This window comes from Ovis canadensis, chromosome 10 (assembly GCF_042477335.2).
Source record: "Ovis canadensis isolate MfBH-ARS-UI-01 breed Bighorn chromosome 10, ARS-UI_OviCan_v2, whole genome shotgun sequence".
NCBI classification, from domain to species: Eukaryota; Metazoa; Chordata; class Mammalia; order Artiodactyla; family Bovidae; genus Ovis; species Ovis canadensis.
This window is the reverse complement of record NC_091254.1, coordinates 48,162,901-48,174,548: the sequence shown is the minus strand read 5'-3', so window position 1 is coordinate 48,174,548 and position 11,648 is coordinate 48,162,901. Positions and strand designations below refer to the sequence as shown.

At 43.2% G+C, this 11,648-nt stretch overlaps 1 protein-coding gene across 3 annotated transcripts in view; it reads left to right on the top strand.

The window, feature by feature from the left end:
- Positions 1–997: 997 nt before the first annotated feature.
- Positions 998–11,648, top strand: part of NUP58 (nucleoporin 58) — a 36,006-nt gene continuing 25,355 nt past the window's right edge. For 2 of the 3 annotated variants that reach the window (XM_069602280.1, XM_069602278.1), the window contains exons 1-4: positions 998–1,332; positions 6,005–6,144; positions 9,260–9,409; positions 10,039–10,176. In XM_069602280.1, the coding sequence (XP_069458381.1) occupies positions 1,226–1,332; positions 6,005–6,144; positions 9,260–9,409; positions 10,039–10,176 (535 nt within the window). In that variant the 5' untranslated portion in view covers positions 998–1,225. The remainder of the gene's footprint in view (positions 1,333–6,004; positions 6,145–9,259; positions 9,410–10,038; positions 10,177–11,648) is intronic. The other variant, XM_069602279.1, reaches the window with a different exon arrangement.

Sequence of the window (11,648 nt, the reverse complement as noted above, 5' to 3'; positions counted from 1 at the left end):
ACACAGTTCAGAGCGTGTCAGGTTGCTCAAGCTCAAGGCAGGAGAAAATGCTGCATTAAGGGGAGCTGTGGGATTTCAGGTTATAAAGAGACGTCACTTATAAGCCACTGAGTACCACAAGGAAGGAGTCTTTGGGTTTCTGATCAAGGCAGTGTCCTGGTGGGAATTGTTTTGGAAAGCAAATACAGCGGTTGCTTATTAACTGTATTTTACTGGAAAAAACAACAGGTAGGAAAATCCTTTGCAAGAGTAACGTGACAACCTCTGATGGAAAAACAAGGTGCACCTGGATTTGGTGGACCTCAAATGCACCACAGCCCGCAAGCCTTTCCTCATCCTCCTGCCAGAGGGAATCTCCTCTTTAAAACCCCGTTTTTCTTATGTGTAAGGTTTGCTTACGGAACCCTTACATCGTTCTCGCTTCGGAACTTTTTTGTCCGGTCCACTGTGCATCTTCCCTGGCAGGCGGCAAAGATATAAGCAATAACTGAGATTCAAGAAAGCTGAGCGCCGAAGGATCGATGCTTTTGAACTGTGATGTTGGCGAAGACTCTTGGTGGTCCCTTTGGCTGCAAGGAGATCCAACCAATCCATCCCAAAAGAAATCAGTTCTGAATATTCACTGGAAGGACTGATGCGAAAGCTGAAGCTCCAATACTTTGGCCACCTGATGCGGAGAGCTTATTCGTTTGAAAAGACCCTGGTGCTGGGAAAGATTGAGGGCGGGAGAAGGGGAGGACAGAGGATGAGATGGTTGAATGGCATCACCGACTTAAACTCCGGGAGTCGGTGATGGACAGGGAGGCCTGGCGTGCTGCAGTCCATGGGGTCGCAAAGAGCGACTGAACTGAACTGACTGAGATTCAACAGCCATACACCAAAGAAACAAACGCAAAACTGAACTGAAACCAAAGCACTATCCCAGCGGGACCTCCGGGCACAGCCCCCCGTCCGTCCCAGGGCGCCTTGCGCGGCGCGCTGGTCCCGCCCCTTCCCAGCAGCCCCTGCGCGGCGGGCGCGCTTCCGGAGGTCCGTGCGCGCGACCAGCTCAGACGTGCGCGGCGCGGCCTCCACCCCCGTCAAGCCTGTCTTCGCGGCTGCGGGGCTCGGCGTTCGCGCCAGGTCGCGGCTCGGCGGGAGCGATGCTGCCGGGCCCACCTGGGCCTTGAGGCGGGAACGGCGTGCCGACCCTTTAGTTTGCCGACGGCGCGCGGAGCCCGTAGCCATGTCCACAGGGTTCTCCTTCGGGAGCAGCACGCTGGGTTCCTCCACCGTGGCCGCTGGCGGGAGCGGCACGGGCGGAGGTTTCTCCTTCGGGACCGGGACGTCCAGGTAAGCGCGAGCGGCCTCTTTCCCGGCTGGGCTGGGGGCAGGCGGCCTCGGGGGCTGGGGCCTGAAGGCGGGGGCGAGTGGGGGTGGGGGCCTGCGGGAGGCAGCCTGAGGGCCGAGGGGCCTGGGGGCCGAGGGGCCTGTGAGGGGCGACCTAGAGGATAAGTGATCTCTGGGGGGCGAGGGGCCTGTGGGGGCGGCCTGGGGGAAGAGGGGTCTATGGGGGGCGACCTTGGGGGCGAGGGGCCTGTGGGGGGCGGCCTGGGGGACAAAGGTCCTGTGGGAGCGCCCTAAGAGGCTGGGGACGGCCTGGGGTTCGCGCGCGGCCTGGGTGGGGAGGCTCGGCGGCGGCATCGCGGCTTCTCTGGGCCCATCCCGGCGCTCTACTGCGGCGCCCGTTGAATGTCGAGCGACTGAGTGGATCTCAGCTTGTTGGGGTTAGAAAAAGACAATAGGAAATATTAAGTTTGTCAAGTTTGTCCCCGGTAATTGAGACGCCGTTGCAGGATGTGTGGTTTGGGTCGTTAATGATTTCCAGGTTATTTTAAACACTGTTTCACACCTTTTGTGCTTCATGGAACCCTATCTGAGCTTTTGTGGGGTTTTCTGTTTGTTTCAAATACTTGTTACAGCAATTATTGGCGGTAATTTCGAACAGTCTCTGCAAATTAGTATAACGCAGGTGAGGGCGTTGTGTCGATTCGCATTGTTTTTTACTTGGGGCTTGTAAAATGTAGGCCCCATCGTCTTCGTTTTTCTGGAGCCTGCTGCTCACTACCGCTCCCCGCCCCAAAGTGTGACAACCGTTTGGCTTTGATCTCCAGAAAGAGGCAATTAAGATAAAGATCTTTTTAATGATGTGAGATTTAATCTTAAACTCAGTCTTCTGAATACAAAAATGGAAGAGATCATTAAATCAAGAGGCGTGTGCAGAATGAATTACAAGATAGCTCCTGAAACTTGAAGAATGTGGTTGTAGATTATCAAGGCCAAAAAAACACACCAAAACAAAACCTATAGCTTTGTCTGTACCAAAAGGGAGGGGGGCACAGACTATGCAGTGAGGTCAGAAATCTGGAGTTTTCCTTAATAACTCCTTCCCTCATAATCAGTAAGGCCTGATCTTTTTAATGCTTCGCTTTCCATTTGCTTTACTTCTAGAGACCCCACCCTCTTTGTAGGCTCTTGTCATTTGTAGAACAGGCTCCTATGTAATAGGCTCTCTTTTAGGTGGTAAAATAAGTCCTGTTTTCCTGAAGCTATTTTCTTATGAAAATACTTAAGATTCCTGCCAATATCTCAACCAGTGACCTTTCTCATGTTAGATGAAAACTGCTTCCATCTTCTACTTTGATTAGTTCCCTGGGATCCCAATTGTCTCAGCTGCATTCACATCAGCTTTTTTTTTTTCCTAACAACATTATCGCCAGGGTGATTAAACATTTTTGTTTCCATTGACTTTCATCAATGATTTTCTGCTCTTCTCCAAATGAAATAAAAATGAGTCTTACCATGGTCCACCAGACCTGGTCTGGAACCTCTTCAGATATCCTGAGCCCACCTCTTTTGTTTGCTCCAATTCAGTAATATAGGTACACTGTAACAAAAAACAAAATAAAAAACAAAAAAAAAGCCTGCAGGCACACCAATAAGTAACTGAAACAAAGTTTCAACAAAAGATACTACCCTTACACTTTGATATTTTCTATGCACTTTGATCTTTTGATCTTTTTCTTTTTTGACTTGATACTTTTGTTTCTTTCTTTGTTTCTTTCTTTTTTAAAATGCTGGTTATTCTCCTGTGGTGGATCCTGATCTTAGTTTGAAAAACACAGCTTGGGTGTTTTCTCAGTTCCTCAAGTGAAGGCCAAACCCCTTCCAACTTGAGGACAGTTCCCTCTGCTTGGAATTGCCCTGCCACCTGCTGTACTGAGCTGATGCCTGCATGTGGGCCTCAGGTGGTTACAGCCCAGGGAGGCTTTGCGAGACCTGTCAGCCGAGAGGGGTCTCTGTCCCTTACCTGATGTCAAAGCACTTAAACAGTTATGGTCATTTCATTTCATTTTGTTGACTTGTTTATTGTCTGATCTCAGCAGTACAGTGTAAGCTCCATGATGGTGGAGATCTTTTCATGCTGGTTTTCCAAGAGACAGTGGAGCTCAGTACATACTTGTTCAATGTGTGTGCCGAGTTGTTTTGGTATGTTTGTCGTTTGTCGAAACCCTATGGACTATATAGCCTAGCAGGCTTCTCTGTCTGTGGGATTCTCCAGACAAGAATACCGGAGTGGGTTGCCATGGACTCCTCCAGGGGATCTTCCTGACCCAGGAATTGAACCTGCATCTCTTACATCTCCTGCATTGGCAGGTGTGTTCTTTACCACTAGCACCACCTGCGTGAATGATAAATATTTCTCTGTTTGGAAACTTCCTGAGGGCAAGGTCTTAAGCTCATTTATCACTCCAAGACCCTGTGATAGTGCCTGGCCATATAAAAGGGCTTTTTTAAAATAAATACTTGTTGAATGATTGAGTAATAAACTTGAAAAATTTATATATGCTTTAGAAAGTCTTGGGAAATTAATAAAAGAAGAGATGGTCTAACACCTGACTATTGAAGTACTGGTTTGGAGACCTAGCATTCTTTTGGGAAATCAATTTGGGGAAGTTACTCTCCAAGCTTCAGTTCCCACATCTGGGAAGAGGGTATGATAACATACTGTTTATCTCAAAGCGTTGCTGGGTGAAATGAGCTGGTTTACTCTGTAAATGTCACCTGTTAGTTTGGCTCTGAAGTCCACAGTAAGACCGGCAGGGAAGGTAAGATTCCATTCCAGATCTGCCTCGTCTTCTGACTTTTCTACAACACATTCTTTTGAGGAGTTGGCAGATAATTATATTGTTTAAGACAGTAATTGATTAGATCTGGGGTAGCTTTCTGTTTTTCTTTCAGTGAACTTCTCTGCCACAGAGAAATTTCTCCTTTGCTTCTCTGGTGAAGTAAGATTTCACTTGGCTGTATTTTCTTTGGTAATGTTTTCAACTTTGTGAAGTTGTGAAACACTTCATTGTGTCTCCACTTGTCTTGAATTGTCAAGAAATTTTAAATACTTGTCTTAAATGTGCATACTTTCACTATATATCTGTTGTATGTTCATGGAAAAGCAGCAAAAACATGGAGTTGCTGATTTGTTTCAGAGCAAAGGGAGCATAATAAACATTTTCTTAATTTGATTCTCTTTCGTAAAATTCTGTTTGATTCAGTTGACTGTGATTGTGGGTGAGGCCTTGCAGCCCTGCTCTGCAAGTCCCCTGTGCTTGTACACCAGGGGCACGCACACTTTGCTGATGAGGACAGACACAGGGTGCACCTTCTCCTTTTTCCTGCTCAGTGCTGACGATTGATCCCAAGTTCTCCTTCCTTAAGAAGCTCTTCCCTCTCTATTCCTCTCACAGTGATTTCCTGGCATAATATCTTGTACATAGTGTGTTTAGTTGAATTTATAAGTGCTCCTTATGATAACAGTAGCAACAACATTTATTGAATGAAGTTAATGTGCTCCTCATAATCTCTAAATCTTTATAGAAAATCCTTGTTATTCCCATTTTGCTAATGAGGAGATAGAGGCTCAGAAAGGATATGTCACACAAGTGCCAGGAGGTTGGAGAGCTGGTACTGGAGCCTGGCCCAGTCACTGCTGCCTGCCCCTTTAGTTGAAATGCTGCAGGCTTTGAAGATTCTTTTAAAACTGACGTTGGGTTATGTTGTGGCATTTATGTCTATGTGGAAGGACAGAGAGAGAAGAAATAGAGATTTGGGCATGGGATGAACGGGATTTCCCTTTATGTTATACAGGTTATAATCACTCTCAACTCTACTACATAATTTTTGAAGTCTCAGATTGTCAAGATATTTTGGCTTGTTTTCATAATTTGTTCTCCCATTTATAGATAGAAAATTTGAGCCTTTGCAGCTTGCTAAGAACAGTTGAAAAGCTGTGAACTTTGTTCACATTACTTGTCATTGTCAGCTGCTCTTTTTTAAGCTTTCAGAGGCTCTGAAGAGTGCTGACTTCTGCCAGTTTCACACTGTCGTGGTAGAGGGTAGTTCTGCTTTGCAGGTTCCTCGTGCCAGGACGCATCTGTTTGTGCCCCTCACCCCCAGTCGCAGTGGTGGTAATACAGTGATAGAGACGTGGTGGAGACAACTCAGACTCACTTTTCTGTTTCTGTCATGTGTTTTCTGTAGCAGTTGGGGAAGGACAAATGAGCTTAGCAGTGTGAATTGTACATACTTAGTTCAAAAGGAGAATGATCCACATTTATAGAACTTGCTATGGTTGTTTTAAAATACGTCAGCTTTCAAACAAAAACTGGTGAGAGCAGAATATATGTGATCCTGTTTATAACTCCTTGGGATCTGAAATCCTAGCTGCTCTAGATCCTACTTTTCTTGAAGAATGATGTTACCTTTTTTTTAGGGATAATTTTATATGTGGGCTTATTATTAAAGAGAACAGAAAAATATTTGAGCTTGGTTGGTTAAAGTTAAATTGTTAGTTATTTTTGTACCCTGTGGAGATGTGTGAGATACTAACTTCGAAGAGCTAGCTTGCATTTCTCTTAAACAAGTACTGGCTCTAGTAGACTTTACTTTGTGTTTTTTTATAAACAAGCAACCCTACTGTGGGGCTCAATTTTGGGACCCTTGGGAGCACCACCACTCCAGCTACAACATCTGCTTCTGGTGGATTTGGAACCAGCCTCTTCGGATCTAAACCTGCCACGGGGTTCACTCTAGGAGGAACGAGCACAGGTAAGGGGGATCATCACGTTCTCAGGGAGTGGGTTTGGGATATTCATTCTTTGCAGGTTCTGTCCTCTGTCTTCCCCCTTTACAAGAATCATCATTGGTGGTAGACTTAAAAAAATAGCGAATACTGATAGGAAAAGCCATACAGGGATGTGGGGTTAAGGGCCAGAAATAGGGCCAGCCATTAACTGTGATTTACTTCCGTAAAGGAGGGACAACACACGTACATCTAAGGATGAAAGAAAATAAATCTTTTTAAATATAATGAATTAAAGTAATTCAAAAGTTTGTTAGATTAAGTTTATATTTTACGTTAGTGAAGATTAAGTCATGTTTAGAGTTTGGACATTAATTTAGGATATGTGGGACAGTCAGCTTCCTATTTTGCTGTAACATTATAATTTACATCCCTAAGAGATGTCTTAGATTTTTTTTTTTACTATTACAAACAATAGTTTCAGTGGGAAAGGGCAGGAGGTAAAGCTTTCTGGTAGACATTTTAATAATAATAATAAAATATATTTTGTTTCAAGCCAAAAATATGTTTCACTGGTGCCACCATTTAAAAGTTTGCTTCCTTGCTTGCCTTTGTCCTCTGCCCTCAGAGCCTCTTGGTCTCTGTTGCCGCCTTTGGTGTTGAGCTGCCAGCCTCACTGTGGCACTTCCCACAGCCACACAGAGGCCGCGGAAGGACCGTGGGAGTACCATGAGCGTGCCTCTTGAGGCAGTGCTGGTGTTTTGTTGGGAGTAGCTTTTTTTTTTTATTCTCCTTGCCTGATTTTCTTATAGGCAGTAGTCCTTGCATTTTACAACTCAGTCCCTAATTAACCAAACTATATACAGCTTGTAATAAGGGAACCAATGCTATAGGAAGAACACTAGTGTTAGATCGTGATTGTGGTGGAAGACACTGTTGCCCCTCAGCCTCATCAGCAGTGTTACAGCTCCCTCAGGGTGATTTCAAATCCTCCCCTATGAGAGGGCAAAGGAGTGCAGTCTTCCACTGATGATTCAAGCTTATTTCTCTTTTTGTCCCCAGCAATAACAACAACTATAACTACAGGATTAACTCTGGGTAAGGGTTTCTGAGGGGAGGTCCTAGATCTGTGGTTTCCTGCTCTTTCCTGATCTCTCTCAGAGTTGGGCTGTAGAAGATAGCGTGTGAAGACCTGATACAGATAACAGATGCTGATTTCTTAAAGAACCTTTCAGTACTTGAGTGTTTAAAAAATAAAATCGATGACTGTGTAATCCTTTTCTAATTCAGAAAAAATTTTAAATACAGATTTTTTTTGTCAAACTTTATTTCACAGTTATATTTTTCAGTCATTTAAGCCCTTTTAATGGAAAAAAGGTACCAAATTTTAGGCCAAAAGTCTTGGAATTAAACGCTGGTTGTACCTCTAAATAGTTGTGAGGCCTTAGACAGTCATGCTGCAGCTAAGTCACGTTAGTCGTGTCCGACTCTGCGATCCCGTAGACAGCAGCCCACCAGACTCCGCCATCCCTGGAATTCTCCAGGCAAGAACACTGGAGTGGGTTGCCATTGCCTTCTCCAATGCATGAAAGTGAAAAGTGAGAGTGAAGTCGCTCGGTCGTGTCCGACTCCTCGAGACCCCATGGACTGCAGCCCACCACGCTCCTCCGTCCGTGGGATTTTTCAGGCAAGAGTACTGGAGTGGGGTGCCATCGCCTATCTGGCAGCTTTTAGTTATCTATCAAAGGAGGGATGAAAGGTTTTAGATTCCCTTCCAGCTCTATACTATGGAATGAGGGTAACAGGGTTGACCTTGATGCCAGGGAATAATGCAAAAAGATGAGAGGACAGGAACCACAAAAGTTAATTCATTTAGTTAAATGTAGGTTTAAAATTGAAATAAATTAAAGATTTGTGGACTTTCTTTACTTGGATGCTGCTTGCCTACTATCCACAGAAAGCATGTCTGTTTGCCACTGAAGTTTTAGACAGGATTGGTTACACGGTCAAGCAGTTGGCTTCTCTTGTGAGATTTTAGAACCTGTGTGGGTCTGAAGCACATTACCCTGGCAGGGACTCCAGTTGTGGCAGGGGCAAGCCAGGAGCATGGTTTCTGGCTTCTTTTCTCTCAGTTTTCAGGAGATGCCAAAATGCAGGTCATTCATAATTACTTTGTGTAATAATTTTGAGCTACTGCTTCTGGCTGTGGCCTTGAGTCTGCATGATGCTTTGAATATTGAGTTTTAGCGGAATGTGCTGGAGGTGGTGGTATCTCTGAAGTAGAATTGACAGAATGCAGGGGAGAGAAAGTATATCATGGATGTTCATGGTCTCCGGCTTTAGCAACCCAGTTGACTGTGGGGAATTTAGGGAAGTTTTTATAGGGAGACATGTAGAGTCCAGAGGGACATAAGGCAGAGATAGCTTTGGAGACTCAGATAGATATTGACTTGGACCCATGAACCTACAGTTGAGATTCTGAATGTGGGCAAGATGTTTTAGAAAGTGAGAGAGCAAAAATGGAGCCAGATAGAGTATGATTTAGTAAGTGAACAGAGATACCCAAGTAGTATATGTGAAGTATCAATAGACAGAACGGGGAACTAAATTCAGTGTCTCATCATAACCTGTAATGGAAAAGAACCTGAAGAAAAAAAAGTATGTATTTATAAAACTGAATCACTTTGCTGTACACTTGAATCATTGTTAAATCAGCTGTACTTTAAGAGAAGTGAACTGAGGAAGGAGACAGACAGGAGGGACTGGAGGAGCGGAATGGGGAGGAGAAGAGCGGCAGCTGGGCACTGACAGCGGGGCAGAGGAGGAGCGTTGCCAGCAGCAGAGGAGGTGTTTGAATTTAGTATTGGAGAAGGAAGACTTTTTCTGTTGAGTATAAAAAAAAGGAGGGGAAGCGCTGTTCTAGGTAAATCTGGAGGTGGGGCCGAAGGTGAATTCCAGTATCACCACCTCAGTTGGATTTTCCTCTTCGGTGTTCACTGTGATTTGGTGAATGATTTCTCTCTTTGTTTATAAGTGCATATATCTGTTCTATCTACACAAAGTAGGATCTTAGACTTTTAGGGTCCTGATTGATACCGATATACATATGATTACGGTAAGACGGGATTCTTTTTAAAACAGGAACGGCAGCCACGACATCTGCATCTACGATAGGCTTCAGTTTAGGCTTCAGTAAACCCGCAGCGTCCGCCACGCCCTTTGCGCTGCCCATCGCCTCTACCTCGGCCAGCGGTCTCACGCTCTCGTCTGCACTGACATCCACTCCTGCAGGTGAGGCTGATGGAGAATAGTGGCATTTTCTAGTTTTATTCTCATTTCATTCAGTTAGTGAACACAGGTGTCCACCTTTAGAAAAGGTAACTTCGGTTGGGGAAAATTTTTATTTCAGTCATTCAGCAGTGTTGACGCACTGAATTACTGGTTTGTGAAGATCTGCCTTGAGCATTAAAGCAGCAGAGGCCCTCTTGGAAGTTGGTCTCTTTACAGAGCAAAGCGGGGTACTGGATGAGAGGTCATGCATGAATCTGTTCCTGTCTGCTTTGTTCTCAAGGAACATTCTGGCGACAGGGAAGGATAAAGACTGCATAAACCTTGCCTGGTTAGGAGTCATCTGGTTTTGAGTGTGGAGCTGGTAGTCTGGGTTGAAAACTACTACTGTCTGCACTCTCTCACCTGATACCATGCTGGTATTAATCAAAGCTTATGCTTGTCACTGGTTTTTGTTTTAAAGGTAATATTTCTCTCTATTATTAAGTATATTTAATGTTATCTTTAGTGAATAGTTTTCCCCAAGAGCCAGTTTTATCTTGACATCGGTTTAAGAAAATGCTTTGTATTTTCTATGATGTTCTTAGAAATGATGTTTCTTTTTGAAGTCTTACGGTTTTCATTTTTTATAGCATCCACAGGATTTACCCTGAATAACTTGAGTGGAACAGCAGCCACAACTACCACTGCCTCGACAGGCCTCTCTTTAGGGGGTGCCTTGACTGGTTTGGGAGGCTCACTTTTCCAAGGTACAAGCACAGCAACATCAGGTAAGTGGTGATACCTACTCTCCAGAAGAGTGAATGATAAAATTTTTCATACATAGTTGGATATCTTTGCCATATTTTAGAAATACATTTTCTCAGCATGACTAGATAAGGAGACAAAGAAGGACCTGTTTCAAGAGTCAGTAAACTGTTCCAGAAAAACTTATCTTTTGAATAAATGGCACTTGGATAGTACTGAATTGTTTAGCCTCTAAATTCACTGTGAGAGAACTTGACCTCCTGACCCTGACCGGGTTCTGGGAATGGCTTTTTGTTACAGATGTTAGGAAAGGGTATTAGAGTGCTTTGAAGCAAGGCATTAAAAGCAAGTATTAAATGATTTTATTAGTTTTGTAGATGTCTCTTTTTTTTTGGTGAGTATCTTCTCTTAACCAAATCACTGGCTTACTGTAGCATACATTTCTTTGCAGGATAAATATTTAAACATCTTTCCCAAAGATTCCAGTGAGATCAAAACACAAAAACAATAGAAGAGTCAGGGTTGCTTTTGTATCTCGATGTTGAGTTTTGGTTGACAACAGCATTCAGTGTTTACTCTATGTTAATGTTAACCTGAAAGTGCTATTGATTTTTTAAAAAATTCATAACATTTATCCAGCTGTGTGTTTCCCACACATTGTCAGGATTTAAATCCAGTTTTCATTTATCCCATGCTCTTATCCAGTACATCCTGCTGTTTTCTGTTTTTAAAGTAAATAGTCTTGTCTAAAAAGAACACACTTATGTCAGCTTGAGAATGCATGGACTTAAATGATTTACCAGGGCAGGGTCTTTGAAGTTTTGACTTGATTCACAGATATACGTTGATGACTTAAGATTAACTGTAGTCTAGCTCTTCCACGACCTTTTGTCTGTGAAGTAGAATTTAAATAGGTGAAGTCTTTTTTTTGTTTGTGTGTTTAATCAAAAGAACTTGAGAATGTGAAATTTCGATTTTTCGACTGCAAGTTTCTATCAGTTCTTTAAATTTCATTAATAGTAAAACTCTTTGCTTTGTATTATACTAAAAACCTTATAAATTCATGCTAGATTATTTCTTTTTCCCCAGCTTTGTTGAAATATAATTGACAGGTAAAACTGTAAGATATTTGAAATGTACAATTTGAAGATTTGACTATATACCTTATTTCCCCCATCAGGTTAATTTATACATCCAATACTGGATGATTTTGAAGTATAGAATTCCAAAGCATGATTGGAAGACAAGTAATCACCTGAAAAATGTGCACGCTAAAACTACTTTGATATGGTTTTAAAACATCAAATAAAATCTAGTGTCCATGTATATCAGTTAACAGATATATTCTGGCCCTCTTGATAAAAATCACATCATCCAAACTACATACAGCATTGAATACAAGTGAGATTATCAGTCTTTGTCCAAAGCATGCTCTGGACTTGTTTCTTTTTATTTGTCTAAGTCAAGCGTGATGATAAGCTGGGATCCAGCTTAA